This window comes from Thermobia domestica, chromosome 10 (assembly GCF_964235325.1).
Source record: "Thermobia domestica chromosome 10, izTheDome1.hap1.1, whole genome shotgun sequence".
In the NCBI taxonomy this organism is placed as follows: domain Eukaryota; kingdom Metazoa; phylum Arthropoda; class Insecta; order Zygentoma; family Lepismatidae; genus Thermobia; species Thermobia domestica.
The window spans coordinates 93,325,759-93,344,319 of NC_137463.1; the positions used below are offsets into that span (position 1 = coordinate 93,325,759).

General features: G+C 34.9%; 1 protein-coding gene across 1 annotated transcript in view; it reads left to right on the forward strand.

Moving 5' to 3' along the window:
• LOC145661547 (SID1 transmembrane family member 2-like) overlaps positions 1-18,561 on the forward strand; it is a 112,817-nt gene that overhangs the window by 60,877 nt on the left and 33,379 nt on the right. Inside the window, exon 7 of the mRNA XM_081726870.1 lies at positions 2,582-2,671. Within this exon, the coding sequence (XP_081582996.1) occupies positions 2,582-2,671 (90 nt within the window). The remainder of the gene's footprint in view (positions 1-2,581; positions 2,672-18,561) is intronic.

Below are 18,561 nucleotides of genomic sequence, written 5' to 3' on the forward strand. Positions count from 1 at the left end.
CTGAACATAAAATGAGTTCAAGTCGAAGAAGTTGTGTTAACCATCCTGATGTGTTTTGCTACATATGTGGTGAGTACACATTTAAAGACAATAGAAAACATATCAGTGACTTTGTAAAAAAAGCATATCATGCATATTTTGGTGTACGCCTAGGGGACCAAGATAAAACGTGGGCTCCACATATTGTGTGTAAAATGTGTACTGAACACTTGCGACAGTGGACAACTGGAAAAAGAAAAAGTCTTAAGTTTGGTGTTCCAATGATTTGGAGGGAACCCACAAACCATGTTGATGACTGTTATTTCTGTCTGGTAAATGTTACGGGTATGAATAGAAATAACCGGAACAAGTGGACATATCCTGATCTGCCTTCAGCAAGACGTCCAGTTGTTCATTCCGATGAAATACCAATCCCAACGTTTCACCACTTGCCAGAGCTTTGTGAGACTGAAAACGAACGTAGTGAACATTCTTGTGACATGGATGATGGAAGTGACAGTGATTATGAGGGAATGTCAACAATTCCTCAACAGTTTAATCAAGATGAGCTAAATGATCTAGTTAGGGACCTTAATCTTTCAAAAGAATCGTCTGAATTACTTGCTTCCAGATTGAAGGAGAAAAACGTACTAGAACAAGGAACTAAAATCACATTCTACCGAACAAGGGAAAAGGAGTTTTTACCATTTTTCACTGAAGACACAAATCTCGTATTCTGTCACGATGTTAGAGGTCTCCTAGAACACATGGGTCTTCCAGAATACAATCCAGATGATTGGCGCCTGTTTATTGATAGCTCCAAGCGAAGTTTAAAATGCGTCCTTCTACACAATGGCAATAAATATGGCTCAATTCCAATCGCTCATTCAACACGACTGAAAGAAGAATATGAAGCAATTGCTTTGGTTATGGAAAAAATTAAATATCAGGACCATCAGTGGGTGATTTGTGTGGATTTAAAGATGGTGAACTTTCTTCTTGGACAGCAAAGTGGCTACACAAAATATCCTTGTTTTCTATGTCTGTGGGATAGCAGAGACAAAGCAAACCATTGGTCAAAAAAAGAGTGGCCGCAGAGAGACGACATGGTTGTTGGTAAGAAAAATATTATTAACATGCCTATTGTTGAGTGTGACAAAATCATTTTGCCACCTCTACATCTCAAGCTCGGTTTGATGAAGCAGTTTGTAAAGGCGCTAAATAAGGACGGGCCGTGCTTTGCTTACATGGGAAACAAGCTACCTCAGATCAGCACAGAAAAATTAAAAGCTGGAATATTTGATGGTTCCCAAATAAGACAACTCATGAAAGATCCGGCTTTCGTGGAGTCCATGAATGAGACTGAACGTAGAGCTTGGACCTCATTTGTAGAAGTTATCAAGAATTTCCTTGGCAATAATAAAGCTGATAACTATGTTGAGCTAGTGAACCAGATGCTTAATGCATTCCAAAAACTTGGATGTAATATGAGTATCAAAATTCATTACCTGCACAGCCATTTGGACCGTTTCCTAGACAACGTAGGCAGTCTGAGTGAAGAACAAGGTGAAAGATTTCACCAAGATATTAAAACAATGGAGGACCGCTACCAAGGAAGATGGGATGCCCATATGATGGCAGATTACTGCTGGAACCTAAAAAGAGACTGTGCAAAGAAACATTCAAGGATGTCACGAAATCGAAGCTTCCGAAGTGTTGAATAGATCGTTTTGAACAAATTATTTGATTTTTTATTCATAAAAACTATTATAAAATGTAGTTACAGAGTTATTATGTACTTGATGTTTGTGTTTATATGGTTTTCATTATTTTCAAAGTGTTCCAAATAACAGATTTAAATGTCATAGTTTTCTTTTCACTTACAGTAAAACAGCACCTATGCAATTTTCAACGTTGTAGCAGGTCAGTCTTGCAATTCCTATATCTCAAAAACTAAAGCTGTTAGGGGAAAACTAACGCCATATTTGGATTCAGCGTCCCAATTCTACTTCAAATCAGCTAAGAAACACCCGGCACCAAAACCACTGTAAGCCAGTGTTACCTATCTGTTCTCAACCTGATACTGCCGATTGCTTTAGCTGTCCACGAAGAAATCATTTCTTAACACTACCTACATCCTCTTTTGTTAGATACGTAAGCATCCACACTGGCCTGGTGTATTTTAGAAGACTCGTGTTTTCTTATTCGCTTAACCTTTAATATGTTGGTTCGATCTGCAGAATAAGCTGTACACACACTGAAAAAAAGACATTTTAACAGTTAATTTTATTAAATTAGAAGCCAATAATCTAACCTGGTTAGTATTTTACATTACTGGATGATTCATTTCATTATTAAGTGAAAATGTTAGATTTAAGATTCAAATAATGTGTCCATTGTCCAGTAGGTTACAACAAAGATAGGTATTTCAATTCTGTCCTCAATTTGCACAGTTAAGTAATGTAATGTTTGTAATATAAGCAGCATGTATAGCACGTAGATAAATCGTCGTATTTCATCAATTCTCGTAATATGTTATGAGTACATATTTAGGTATATAGTGTCTTACCTTTTAAAGAATATTTTGACTTTTTACTCACAGTTTGATTGTTCTGCTACCTTACAGTTTGATTGTTCCGGTGCTCTATGTAAAAATTGGTCTGAAATAGGAGAAAGGAAGAAGTATTGTTGGGTAAGTTACTTGTAAAAACGTAAGGCGTTACAAGTTACTTTACTTTCGCTTAAAATGTAACGCGTTACTTGCCCCACAAAAGTAACTGTTACTCTACTTCGAAAGTAACGCGTTACTTTTAGGTTCGAAATTTTGAATATGTAAAAAAAAAAATCAATTTTGCGTACTATTACTACTACCACTATTATTATTATTATTATTATTATTATTATTATTATTATTATTATTATTATTATTATTATTATTATTATTATTATTATTATTGCACATTATGATTTTTCCCAATCCATCATCGTAAATATTTAGAACTTAAGTTGACAATAGTAATCTCAAGTAATCCCTTGAGAAAACTCCTCCCAAAATACTTTTCTGAAATTGCCACTGGTTATCAGTATAAAATGGTCTTTAAAGCTTGTATCCAGAAGATTATTGCTGAATATCCCTTTTAGGGTCCTGGCTAGAGATGCAAAAAAGCCGGCTTTTTTGAATCGATGGTTTTTTTCACATAAAAAGCCGGCTTTTTTGGGAAAAAAACGAGAATTTTGGAAATTTTGGCTTTTTGATTTTCATGATTTTTCTATCTAAATAGCTTTCTTATAGTATATTCTAAACTTAGATAAAAATCCCATGACCTAAATGCCATATTTCGCTCTAAAATTCACCATCAAGATGGATGGAGCACATGTTTTACGAATTAAAGCTAACATGAAGAATGTAGTATTTGAGGGCAATTTTAGAGGCTATTTAACTTTATTTTAACTTTTGAGTTATCGATATTTTTTCTTCTCGATATCATTTCAGTTTGTCGTCTGTTTCATTTCTAAGAGCTTAGTACTCTAGCTTCTAACGCAGAAGTTAAACTTACGTTTTTCTATATATCCGTTAAAGCGTACGTTTTTCAATATATCCGTCTAACCGTACTTCCACATTTCTGTTATACTGTAGCTGTGCAACGATTTAGCAATAATTTTCCGGATACAACCTTGAATACTAATTTATACAAATAATCAGTAGCGGATTTAGAAACGTACTTTGGGACGGGTTTCTCTGATTGTTTCATTTTCTAAAATCTCCTAATTTTATTTGGGAGGAGCTTAAAGTTTATGAGTACAGGCATAACTAATACTGTATTTCGTTTCGTTTATATATTTAGCGATAATCTTCCGGATACAACCTTGAAGATCATTTTATACTGAGAATCAGTGGCGGATTTAGAAAAGTAATTTGGGAGGGTTTTTTTCTTACTAATGTTTAGTTTTTCTAAACATTCGTAATTTTTATTTGACGGCAGCTTAAAGTTAATGAGTAAAGGCATAACTAATAGATATTTCGTTTGTTTTAGACATTCCGTAATTTTGGGGAACAGGGTTCAGTCCGAAAGACCGCCCCCCCCTAACCCTCGCAAAACCGTCACTGCTGGTAATTAGTAATAATAACGATTTAAAAACAATAAGAAATGAAGTCAGCCAACTCACAGTACACGCACTATTTCTACTTCATAGATGGAATGGAGAAAAGTTTTGTCAGAATGGTCGAATGCTGAGTTGAATTCCGGACTTCTCGATAGAAGCGCAAAAGCTCCAGTCAATCATGTTTGTTGTGCAGTTGTATTTATCTTAACTTAAATATATTCCGTAGTCCTTTTTTTTTGTGTGTGTGTGTGTGTTGGTGGGGTGGGGAGAGTTCCATAATGATATGAAGGGTGTGAGCCAAGAACATAGTAACTAACAAATTTTCAATTGCTGAGTTACGCAGCATCAGATAGGCAGCAACGCATACCGCTTCGTTTGATCCCTCATGTAGGTGCCTATAGACTTACGTGAAAAATCAGCTTTCCGACTTTCAAAATGGATTGTGCAGCAGAAAATTTCTAATTTCTTAAAATAGTAAAATTATGGGTTACCATGTTCTTATCTCACACCCTTCATGTTCAATCCCTCTTGTTAAAAATACAGAAAACTTGAGGACTGAATAAACCGTGATGGTGCTTATATAAAACTGTAGAATTTCAAGAATATACAAAACCAAAAGCTCTAGGTGTGCAGCCTTTAAGTGTATCATATAAATCTAAGTATTTTTCTTATGTTTTATTTTGTTCCAAAAAGAGGGTATGAAATATTTTGAAGTAAAAATACTACATAGAATTTTGCTACTTATTTGAGTATTTTTTTAAAAGAAGTATTTACTTTTAGGGTTGGCTGGTTTACACCAGCTGTTTTTCTTCTTTTTTTAAAATAAACAACTGGTTTAAACCGAAAAAAAATAAAAGGTACGAAAAATGCGAATCGTGTGAACTTCATGGTGACGTTTCTATACATCAAACCATCTGCATTAGTTTTATTTCCTTTTCACCTTTTAATCAAGGTGCCCCATGTTCAATTCTCGGTCGAACCACAACCCTTCTTTCATGCGTAAACAAAGTAGCGGTTCGGATGTCACTTTAAGCGAAAGTCTTCTCCTTGATAACCTCGGTATTACGTAAGGATGTTAAGCCTGAACATACGAAACGAAACTAAATTGTATACTTCTGCATGCCTGAATGCCTGTTGTTTTATAAAGAAGCCAAGGTTGCTTAAATATACTGATATAAATTGACAAAATTTATCGATTGCCTACGTAGCTTCCAACATTAGCTTGGATTGTATTTTCAATGATATGTACGCACTAGATTTGTAATTTAATACCTCAGTTTTAGCGTACTGATTATGACACGTTGGCCTTTAAATTTTACATGCAAAGCAATAACCGGATTTTTTCCGTTATTGTTTTACATTTAGAGTAATGACGGGATTTTCCCGATGGCTAGGGCGGGAGTTTCTCAATTTAAGAAACTTACTGACCGGACTTCTTTAAGCTTATGTGACCTCTTCCAGCATAACCCCGTTGTTGCATAATAACAGCAAGGCGAAACAAACTTATTTCTGTCAATATGTAATATAAATACATAAAGCAAAATATCTAAACCCAAAAAACCTGGTTTAAACCAAAAAAGCCTAGTTTAAACTCCCCCCAAAAAACGGGTTTTTGGCATTTTCAAAAACAACCATGGCTCTTGCCAACCCTGCTTACTTTTGTATGTAGGAGGTTAAAAAAATCTTATTATATACATTGGTTAATCCTTTGGAATTCATAATGTAAATATGTTGAAGTAAAACTGTTTGAAATATCTTTTCGAAATTCATGGTTTATTTTCGATGTTTTATATTATTATCGGCATCAACCACTAATTAAATGACTTTTTGTGTTGTAGAGAAGCAAAACAAAATCTGATTTATCAATTTAAAGCAGAATTTTCAAAAAAGGCCAAAATTTCCTAAGCAAAAAAGCGAAGCAGAAAAAACCGAGTTTTTTTTCCAAAAAAGCCGGTTTTTTTCCGAGCCCTTGCATCTCTAGTCCTGGCATTTTGGGCTATTTTTTGGACTTTTAGTCAAGCAGCTACTGCATCGTCACTATTTATCCTAGGATCATGGTTCATACCTCGTTCTCTTCAGAATAGAGCTGGCTTTCAAATGGTATCACTTGCATGCCCATACCATATACCAGAAGCGGGAAAAAATGTCAAAGTGAAAATTTCGGAGGGAATTTTTTTCTCGAACTTTGCCCCCCCTGGACCCCCCCATGTGATCGTAGCCATCTAAAAAAAAATCTGATAAGTAGCACTTGGTATACTGAATGTGTGTGCCAAATTTCAAGTTTCTATCTTGAATAGTAAGGGCGAGAGAATTTGTACCAAAAATTCCCACAATGCCACAAATTACCATAAAACACTATGATCTCAGGGAAAAAAAGTCCTGAGACATCCCTAATTACCCTAGGACTATAATTCGCCAATCATTCTCTTCAGAATAGAACTGTCTTTTAGGCGGTACCATTCACATGTCTCCATCATGTATCTAAGGCGGGAAATTCCTGAAAAAAGGGATTTTTGGGGCAAAATTTCCCTTTTTTCAACTTTTGCCCCTCTGGACCCCCCCTGTTTTTACGCAGAAATCGGAAAAAAACTTCTGGTAAATACTACTCCGTGAACTGAATGTTTGTGCAAAATTTCAATCTTCTACGTGAAAAAATAGGCCCGCCAGAAAAAAATTTCCCTACCATGCCCCACTTTTACCCTATACAGAAGTATATTTGGAAAAAAGTTCACTAAGACGGCCCTAATTACCCTAGAATAATAATTCGACCGTCGTTCTCTTAAGAATTGAACTGCCTTTCAGACGGTATGACTCACGTGGTCCTATCATGTATGTGAGGCGGGAAAATGACGACAAACGGGATTTTTGGGGTAAAAAAATCCCTTTTTTAACCCTTTGCCCCTCTGGTTCCCCCCCTGTTTTAACACTGACATCGGAACAAAAAATCTGGTAAATACTACTCGGTGGACTGAATGTTTGTGCAAAATTTCATTCTTTTACGTTCACAAATAAGCCCGCCAGAAAATATATATACCGACAATGCCCCATTTTTCCCTATATAGAAGTATATTTTTTAAAAATTCCCTGAGACATCCCTAATTACCCTAGGATAATAATTCGACCGTCGTTCTCTTCAGAATAGAACTGCCTTTCAGATGGTACGACTCACGTGGTCCTATCATGTATGTAAGGCGGGAAAATTACGAAAAACGGGATTTTGGGGGTTAAAAAATCCCTTTTTTACCCCTTTGCCCCTTTGGTTCCCCCCTGTTTTAGTACTGACATCGGAACAAAAAATCTGGTAAATACTACTCGGTGGACTGAATGTTTGTGCAAAATTTCAATCTTCTACGTAGAAAAATAAGCCCGCCAAAAAATATTGAACATAGGCTTAGAAAATGAGAAAATAAATTTTTGACTTATGACTTCATCACCTCCTATGTCTGGACGCAGGACGGTCTGAAACCATACGCAATGTCTTCTACAAGGCCTCTGGACTTGGAAAACAAAAAAAAAAAAAAAACGGACGAAAAAGCTCAAATAGAAGAGAAATAACGCAATGTACCATGAAAAACGCGTATGGTACAAATTGTACCATAGGATCCCAAAGGGGATATACAAACGAAACGAAATATTAATTACGGCTGTACTCATAAAATTCAAGCTCCTCTAAACTAAAAATTAGGGATTTTGAGAAAAACCAAACATTAATCAGAGAAACTAAAAGCAGGGAATTCGTGTTACTACTCGGTTCAAAATCTCTTGTCGTCGCGAATTCTGTCGAGGAATTTGAAGCTTAAAATATATAAAACGATAATCATGCCTGTTGTTCTATATGGTTGTGAAACATGGTCGCTTACTCTGAGGGAAGAACATAGACTGAAAGTATTTGAGAACAGGATCCTGAGAAGAATATTTGGACCCAAGAGGAACGAGAATGGGGAATGGCGGAAGCTTCATAACGAGGAACTACATAGCTTATACGGTTTACCCAACATTGTTAGGGTCGTCAAGTCTAGGAGGCTTAGGTGGGCAGGTCATGTAGCTAGAATGGAAGAAAGTAGAAACGCTTTCAAAGTCTTGACTGGTAGACCCATAGGAAAACGACCATTAGGAAGACCTAGGCGCAGATGGGAGGACAATATTAAGATGGATCTTGCAGAGATAGGAATACAAAGTAGAAACTGGATGCAATTAGCTAAGGATAGAAGTCAGTGGAGAGCTTTTGTGAACGCGGTACTGAACCTCCGGGTTCCATAGGCCATAGAGTTAGTTAGTTAGTTAGTTAATCAGAGAAACCTCTCCTAAAATATATTTTTTTAAATCTGCTACTTATTATTTGTAATATAGTATTCGAGGTTGTATCCGAAAGATTATTGCTAAATCATTGCACAGCTACATTATAACAGAAATGTGGAAGTACGCTCTGATGGATATATTCAAAAAGATAAGTTTAACATATGTGCTAGAAGCTAGAGTACTAAGTTCTAAACAATGAAACACGGATGACTAAAAATGAAATGATTTAGAGAAGAAAAAAGTGTTGATAACTCAGAAGTTGAAATAAAGTTAAATAGCTTCTCTAAAATTACCCTTAAATACTACATACTTTATTTTTACTTTAATTCATAAAGCATGTTCTCCACCCATCATGATAGTGAATTCCAGAGAGAAATATGACATTTAGGTCATGAAGTCTTATTTAACTATAGAGTATACTATGAGAAAGCTATTTAGATAGAAACACCATGAAAATGAGAAAAAAAATTCAAAATTTCCGTTTTTTCCCCCCAAAAATGAGTTTTTATGTAAAAACGACCATAGATTGTATTTTTTGCAGCTCTAGTCACATCACATATGACAAGATTGAGTATGTGAGTGTAACACCACACGCGTAATTGATCAGGGCATACGGTACTTAGATGTTTTGAAAAACCCGAATATTACTCTTGTATGTTACTTGCTCCATGGGTTGAATTTCCAATTCCCTTCTTAATATCAAGGTTCAACTTCTGCAGAATTTCCAGCTGTAAATCGCAAAGATACTGGCCTGTGGCTGGTAGATATGCATTTCACAATGAGAACTATTCTTTCTTTAACATCATGCTGTAAAAGAACATAGTACTGCACTGAAACTGTTATATCTTGAGTAGTGTCTAATAGAACAGAAAATAGCCCAACTTGAGAGACTTCTTTCGAAATCTCTTCTCTAAGAAGTGTGATGATAGCATCCAAAGTGTTATTCGCCGTGGTTTTAGAAAGGAAATTTATGTGACCACCAGCGGCGTAGCGTAAGGGAACGCCGGTATGCCCGACATCCCCTGTTAATAAGAAAAAGTACGTATTTCATTGTATATAAATTGTTTACTTGTAATTATCACAATTATTTCCACTGCAATCTTCTGGATGTGCTCTCTCGCCTTACTTTGACAAGCGGAACCTACGCATGCGCGTCACTCAGATACACATTTTCTATGTTTCCTTTTGTCGTATGCTATGTTCCTTGGGCATCCAGGCCTACTGCAAGAAATGGGGTTTTCGTCTGCTTTCTGTCGAGTGCGCATGCGCAACTACTTGCTCTCAACTCTCTTTACCCCTTGCAACTCTACATTTTGCTTTAGATATACGCTGGCATATCTTCAAGTATTTCCAACTTTATCTATTTTGAACTAAGCTGTAGTTTTTGTACAGAACGTACGAGCGCTAACGTCAAGGAAATAGAACAAAACAGAAATGGCTAGTTTAATGCCTTTTTGAAGCATGTCGGTTATGTAAATAATAGTATAAAAAGAGTTATGCTTTAATCGTAATCGTAATCGTAACCGTAATTAAAAGCAAACTATTAATCTTCATCATAAATACATAGTATGTCCAGTGGCGTGGCCAGAAACTCTTTGAGGGAGCTCACACACACAAGCATAAATATAAAGCATTCTGTAGAATCACGGTCACCGATCTGGTAGACCAAGAGAGCCAGCATTCCCGCCCCTCGCAAAGATTGCTTGGGCCCTTCAGTCATTGGCACATATCCCGAGGAGATGAGGGGGACATGTCCCATCTATCCGATTTGAAATTGTGATGATTTGTATCCGAATGCCACAAAGGAAAGTGGGATGAAATTGAGGTCCCTTGACTTATTTCATTTTTTAAAAAGAATCGTGTTTTTTAATATTTCATTGTCATTAATTATTGTTAGTCTATTTTCAACTATTTGTTTAATTCCTGTAACGATTCCTATAATGCTATTGTGATCATCATAATTTTGTTCAAATAAGAGTATTGTTGCGCCATACATAGTTGATTTTCTTTCATAGTTTTGGGGAAGTCATTATTTATATTATTACAAAACAAGTGTCCTAAAATTTTAATGTGGATCATTGTGGATGCGTAAATAGAAACATATCAATTATAAATATGCATGTATTCAGATTTCAGAATGTGTTCACGGCACTTGATACGTATCACAATTTCATCTACATCGCCTAGTATATAATATACAACAGGTTCACCTCAGAAATCAGATTCATCTACCGTAATATGAGTTTCATCACCCCTCCCCCCAGAGTAAGCCTCAAATATGCCCTCCTCCCTCAAATTTGCCCTCCTCCAAATGTTGAAGACAACTCGGATCCTCCACAGCATTGATTTTCAACTTCATAAATATTTTGAACATCGCTTAAAAAAAATGGGAACGGTCTTACCCGTTCCCCGAATGTTGAAGACAGATTTCCGCCCCTGCCTTCAATATCTGGATATCTCACAACGAAATATATACACAGAAACAGGCCCCCAGAGTTGGTTTAAGTGTTTTCTATTTGCATCTTCAAATGATATATGTATAAACTCAGGCCCATATTCACGAATGGGCGTCTGAATTCCGAACTCAAGATGACAAATTTCTAGGGGTGACTTTTTAAAGAACGAGATTGAAGTATGGTATGCGGAGAAAGAAGCTGCCCACGAGAAAGAAATAAAGGGAACTATACTGGGAACAATGTTCATACAACAGCGGGGCCGAGTTTTCTTGTCACACGGTAGTAGTAAGAAGAAGCTGAGACAATTGCTTATTGGCTTCTGACGTAATCCACGCATTTGCTTCTGTATGCCCCACTAGGCCACCAATTAGGGGGCCTCCCCCCTAAATTTTTTACAACCCTATATTTCCCATCGGTATAGCTATGTATTGCTGATTTTAGTAGTATTGTATCGCACAAGTGACTAACTTTGGCATCCCCATTTCGGAATACCACGCTACGCTACTGGTGACCAGCACCCTGCTTGCTTGCTCGTGCATGACTTATTTTACTCTTCTCAATGACCTTATCTAAATTACTTTGAAGCGGAAGATTAAATTTGCTTAAAAAACAATTTCCAAAAAGTTCCCATGATCTGTAGCTGTGTGTTCCAGTCTATAGGTTGCTTCATTTCCTTTTCCTTTGTAATTGAGCCCTGTTTTACCAATGAGTTTCACCACTTCGACAACTCGACGGATTACCTTCTCAACCTGATACTACAGTTGCTTTAATTGTCCGCGAAGAAGTGGTTTCATAACGGCTTCTTATAAGCATGCTCAGTGCCACGTACAGAACCTTTAACAAATGTGTTGGGTCGATCTGCAGAATAAGCTATGCACGACACACACACACACACACACACACAAAGCATTCTGTCAGTTAATTTTAGTAGAAGCCATAACCTAATCTGGTTAATACTTTACATTACTGGATGATTCAATTTATTATTAAGTGAAAATGTTAGATTTAAGATTCAAATAATGTATCCATTGTCCAGTAAGTGACAACAAAAATAGATATTTCTATTTTGGCCTCAATTTGCACAGTTAAGTAATGTAATGTCTGTAATGTAAGCAGCATGTATAGTACGTAGATAAATCATCGTATTTCATCACCGTGTGCGTGGGTTTTCTCGGGGTTCTCCCGTTTCCTCCCACTTTCTTCATTCCACCATTTCATTCATTACTCATCATCACCGTCTCCTTTAGCCTAACCGGCATAAGCGTGGGACGTAAAACTCAAAGATTTCATTTCATTTTCGTATTTCATCAATTCTCACAGTCTGTTTCGAGTATGTATTTAGATGTATAGTTTCTTACCTTTTAAAAGAAAAGTTTGACTTTTTACTGCAGGCCGCCACCTCACAGTGTGCTGCACATTGTTCCAGCGCTGTATGTTGAAACAATCGGACTGGAGCAGCAGAAACGAAGAGGCAGAGTTGTATAAGTTACTTGTAAAAACGTAATGTGTTACAAGTTACTTTACTTTGCCTTAAAATGTAACGAGTTTTTAGAGTATTACTTGCTCCAAAAAAGTAATTCTTACCTATTTTGAAAGTAGCGCGTTACTTTTAGGTTCGAAACTTTGAATATCTAAAAAAGAAAAAAAATCAATTTTCTATACTACTACTACTACTACCATTATTATTATTATTATTATTATTATTATTATTATTATTATTATTATTATTATTATTATTATTATTATTATTATTATTATTATTATTATTAGTATTATTAGTATTATTATTAGTTTATCATTATTATTATTTCACATTCTGATTTTCCCCAATCATTGTAAATGTTTAGAACTGTAGATTGATAACAGTAATCTGTAGTAGAAAAAATAATCTCTTGGGAAAATGGAATCTTATCTTTTTTTTTCTTAGTTTGTTGCAATTGAAACCAGGGGTGGCAATCCCCCAAAGTTAAACAAGTATCCCTCTCACATTTAATTTTACACCTCTTCCTGTCCCAACTCTCACAACACGTGAGATAATTGGTGGAAAAAAGGACTCAAGACACACATTGCAATGACACTAACTTTCTATTTAAATGTAATTTATTTCAACGTAAAATTAATAATTAATCTTTGTACACTTGAGGATGTTTCATTTTGTAAGATAAAAATTAAAGTAAAACTTTGCTTATGCTCCCAGTCTCAGTGATGTAAAAGTTATATATAACAAATTTCAAGAAGATTAGATAATATCTAGAGGTTGCACACGGATCAATTTTCTAAAAGTAAGCAAAAATACTATTTTTTAATGTTAATTATTTTTATTTTTAAAACTAGACATCGTAAACTTAAAATAATACTAAAACTAGACACTAAAATTAACAGATAGTATGATAGGCAAAACATGTGTTATATTAATCAACTTTGAATAATGCAATCCCTTCTTTCGTTTGCTTGGTGACGACTTTTCTGTTATGGTCGACTGTCCTCAACAAGAATTTTTGTTCTTCGTCCCTGACTTTAAACTTTTACAATTTTTTATCAGAACAATTTCCTCTTTCTCCGGTACACTTAATTAAAAGTTGTATATATCTTACTTTCTTACTTTCGAGGTGTAAAATTCCCTATACACCTCGATATTCACTTATAATTGAGGGGTGTTTTTTTTTTTTTTTTTTTCAAAACTCGATAGAGCAAATTTTGAGAAACGGCGGTATACATAAAATAGGTATGTTGCTTTTTATGCTACCAATCGAACTATGAAATCAGAATTGGCCAATCTAGAAATGTGCCGTGTGTATAAAATATGAAATCATAAGCGTTTTGTCAGAACTCGATAGAGGTTATGTACAATAATAACAAAAATGCAACTTCTGTAAAAAAAAAAAAAAAAAAAAAAAAAAATGCTTTGTGCTCTATCGAGTTTTGAAAGAACGCTCCTCAATTATAATCAGTATTTTACTGATTTAGTTTTAAAAGTATGTTATTTAGGGATATTGTTATTTTAACATCCAGTAACCAAAAACAAGGATACATGATGAAAAAGTAAGATATATTTTCTTAAAGATACAGGAAAAAATTGCATAATTCCAGAAATTGTAAGATGTAAAAGTTACCTCAAGTTACACAAGTAAAAGTGAATAACAAAAACATTAAACTTGATGAATCTAACGTTTTAACATTCTTTGTCTTTGTTTACTGGTTAAGGAAAACTGATCAATAATATCTTCATATGATAATTGGTTCAAAAAATCAGTCTCGCTACTTAAAATTAATAAGTTATTTAACGAAGTGTCCTCCATGCTTGTTCTGAGGCGATTTTTTACGATTTGACCCGACTCATGATTCTCTCAGCTGAGCAGCTTGTTACAGACAGTGAAAGCAGAATTCTGCAGAGCCTATTTAAGTATGGAAATCCCGAGAGCTGCTGACTCTCTATGACTAAATTAAACCTCATTTGATCCAGTGCTTCATATAGTTGCTTCCATGCTGTCTTCCTCTTCATCATCAATTTCTTCTCCATCTAAGCCTTCTTCTTGAGCATCTTCTGAGTTTAACTTACTACTATTGTTATTGTCTTGCTTGAAAATCTTATACTTTTTTGGTTTGGGTAACAAATCAGAAATGTCTAAGTTGTGGTGTGAGGCCTTGTATACGAATGAAAAGTTTTCTAGCTCAGCTACTGTTTCTTCATTATCAAAATGGTAGAAGTCACACAATTCTTGTGTCTATTTGATCTGAGATTTTAATTCAGTTTGTTAAATCCATCATGAGAAAAGAAAGCCATTTGGGTCATTAAGACCAAGGATTGGTTTGAAAAGCGATCTAGTTATTGACCAGTCAGTGAGTCAAGGATCTTAAAGTAAACATCAACAGGTTCAGTTATTACTTCATCAACTGGCAGCTCGTCCATAAGCCTTTTCGTCTTCCGTGATCTTTTGGTTGTTGCAAAGGTAAGTTCATGTTTTTCAATAAATGTATCTCTGCTGAACATATATTATTCCACGATTCATCATTTCTTAGTGAACTAAGCTTCTTTTGTATTCCACCAATCACTAAATAAACTCTTCCATAATCAACTGTTGTGCCTTGAAGACAAACCGTCACAGGCATAAAAACTTTAAATATTTTTTTTTAGAGAAATGCATTACAGCAACAACTTCATAATCAGTTAATTGTTTGAGCAAACCTTTACATGTAGCGCCATACAAATCTTTGTACTCAGTTTATAAAAGGTTTGGTGGGACTGAGGGAAGAGGGGGGAGCAGAAAGGTATGATAATGTAGTAATTGACTGAGTAACTAGTTTTTACGTTTTTTGTTCGTGCATGAAATGAGACAATTTTAATTATTTTACATTAAAAACTCCCTCCCCCAAATTTTGATGACTCCATTGGCGTCATATTCTTCCCTTAGGGCACCCCTGATTGAAACAGCACCACCCCAAAGTAATTGCAACTTCTAATGTCTCCATAAGTATAAACAAAATAGTAGTATACAAATTTCTTATATTCCATAAATAACAAGAATACCAAGCGAGATGGTGCAATGAAAGCGTTCTTCATATTCGGAATGTCTCGTTCCTATCACGGAGTTGGCCGTCCAGTGTCCTGGAACCTAACACAGTGGTTCTCAACCTTTTTTGACTGAAGACACACTTTACAGAACGTCCAGGACATCGCGACACACTTGTTTGGTATTTTTATTATAAATATCAATTATAATTATTTACTTAAAATTTCCTTATTTTCCTCCTCACTTCTACCAAGCGAATGCCAGGAAAGTATCTCTGTACCTGTAAGGTTAGATGGAAGCAGATCTTCGCAATCCGTCTCTAATTCTCCTGACAAATAAATCTTAGTTCTTGTATTGAAAAAAAGCATTAATTTATATTAAGAGCACGTGTAAACAAGTTATTAATATTTGGACAATAGCTTAATCCCAAACGTTTATGTGTATGCTGTTTCGGTCTACACGAGAAATTTAACTACTAAAAAAATCTTACCTTTAGATGCTTCTTCAAATTTGCGGATGAGCTCCTGGCTGCTGATAAATATTTCCTTCATTTCACTCGAGACACTTTACTTTTAAATTCTGTCGACCATCATCCTCAGCTTTTAAGAAAAAGTGTATTTTTTCAAATGTTCGAACGGTAAAATATATTTGTTCTCCATCTTTATAAAAACAACATCAACCAAAGTAAACTAGACTATCATTGTATTCGCAGTTCACTCACTGAATGCATTGATTTAGAGCGGTCAAAATCTATGACAAACTCTTCCGGTGCTTGCAATCAGTATACGTGATTTCCCTGAGGCTGTACTCATCTTCCAAAGACAGCAAGTGGCACTAAGTTATCTGTTTCTTTGTGTGTCGGTGACTGACTATCAGTCACTGACATACGTAGTCCATGATGCTTCATTGCTCCATTTTTAAGATATTCACTTACAGAAAAAATGCGTTTGTTTCCGAAAAAAATATACAAATATTGTAGTTACTCATCCGAAATGTAACGCAAACTAAATACTCTACTTAAAAATTTCTAACGCATTACAGCTACAATTACTAGGAAAACGTTACTTCTGTTACGTTAATTCCCAAGACTGGGATGAGGCAGACTTTGATAAGGGTGCGGAATGGTTAAGGAAGGCTTGATATTGCCAAGTCTACTGTGGTGAATCGAAATACACTTGCTCGCGTCGTGGTATTTAAAAAAATTAAAAACACTACGGACATACCACGTATAATGTAAGATCAAAGAATTGAAAGAAAACATTCAATATTGTCAAGTAGGATTTAAAAAAAAAGAAGAAAACAGTTATGTTAATTTCAAATGCGAAATGATATTTAACAAGTTACTCTCACACAGAGACGTGTTTGTGTTTACGATTGGGTAGACGAGCCCGGTTAATCATTCAGAAAATAGGAATTCAACACGTTTTGTATGCATGCTCTTCACTTAAAACAAAATATGTTCCTGGTTTCCACTGCACCGGCCTTCACGATTTTAAGCTTGTTCTGTCAGTTCGGAATTTTCTTTCTTTTTTTCTTTCTTTCTTTCTTATTCTTTCTTTTTTTTTTTTTACATCTAGGATGTGCTTGTGGAGGGGGCGCACCTGGCGCCGCCCGATTGTCCTATTCGCCTCTGGGCAAGTCTAATCAACATAGTAAAATTTATCCTTTAATACTAACCCTCTACCAGGCAAGTATACATTAAAGAGGCCAATAAGACTTGTTCATTTGGAATTAAAAATATCCTTAGCACCGATCATAATGAGAGATTGAAATCTAGTGGTCCACAAGAATGCAATTTATACAAAATAGAGTTTGGTGTATGATTTTGAAAGAAAATAATGAAGAAAAGATAGTTATATTTTTATTTTATATGCTGATATGTCACATCTGGGTACACTCGGAAGTCTAAAATCATGTACTATTTTTTTCATGATACTAATGTCATTGCAAGGCAAAAATACAGTTTAGTCAATTCTTCAAAAGAATCTTTTCTTTTATGCCAGGAATTTAGATGATGAATATATATATGAAATATGTTGTTCTGACAAACTAAACGAACCCTCCTTGTCATATACTCATAAACAAGCGGTTCTCGGTGAATCTAGTTCTAACATAAATGACTGCACTATATTATGATTGTGGTGAGTTTCAATTACATATTTCTCGTTCTAATAACGTTATGATTATAATAAAAGACTACAAATTTGCAGTTGTCAATATTTAACCTCGCTTCTTTATTAAAAATAATATATTTGATACATATTAACTGAAAATGTAAACAAATACTTAAAAAAAAAACATTTCGAAATAAATTATCTTTTTTACTACATCTGTTCTCAAATTTACTGTTAATGTTATTCTTTGACAAAAATAATTTGTACCACGATTGTCGCTGTTATATAATAAACAATTTAGTTTAACTTATTTCACACGTTCAACTTCAAACTATATCAAGCTTCTACCTCATCAAATCAATTTATCTTATGGTTCCAGTGAAAATTGAAAATTCTTCAGAAGTCCAGTTTATAATATTTCGAAACGAAGGGACAAATACCATAATTAAATGGATTAATAAATTAATAAAGTAATAACTATTTTCATTGTTCTGCTTTTGTTTTGCTATGTATTTCAAATTTTCTTTGAATATTGCAGAGGCAGGTTTAGTTTGTTCAATTTACTTTCTCCTACTCTAATAAATTCGTTCTTTATAATTATAAAAAGATCGTCTTTCTTCTTAATGAAACAATAAGAGTAGATGGCGGATCCATAAGAGTACTATTTTTGACATGTCACTTAGGATCCACCAGCCATCTTAACACACGGAAAAGGAGCTTCGTGTTTTGTTTTGTTTGTTTGTTTGTTTGTTTGTTTTTTCTAAAAAGCAAAAGTACTTTGTTAAAAGTATCAGATTATTATTATTATCAGTTCGGTATGCAAAAAAGATATTCATACATACTGTCTACTATTATTGGGAATTGTGAAATAGATTACGTAAACTAAGCGCGAAATTTCTGGTCGTCAGGTCGGCATAGACGACCAAATATTTTAGTTTGGCGATAGGTGGTTTAGCGGTATATATATATATATATATATATATATATATATATTAATGATCATCAAAGTCTCTGCTGTGGCTAGTGGATTCAGACCTGAAATTTCATGCTCTGGCATAAACTTAAGTTATCATGAGCCTGTTGGAGTGAATCCACCAC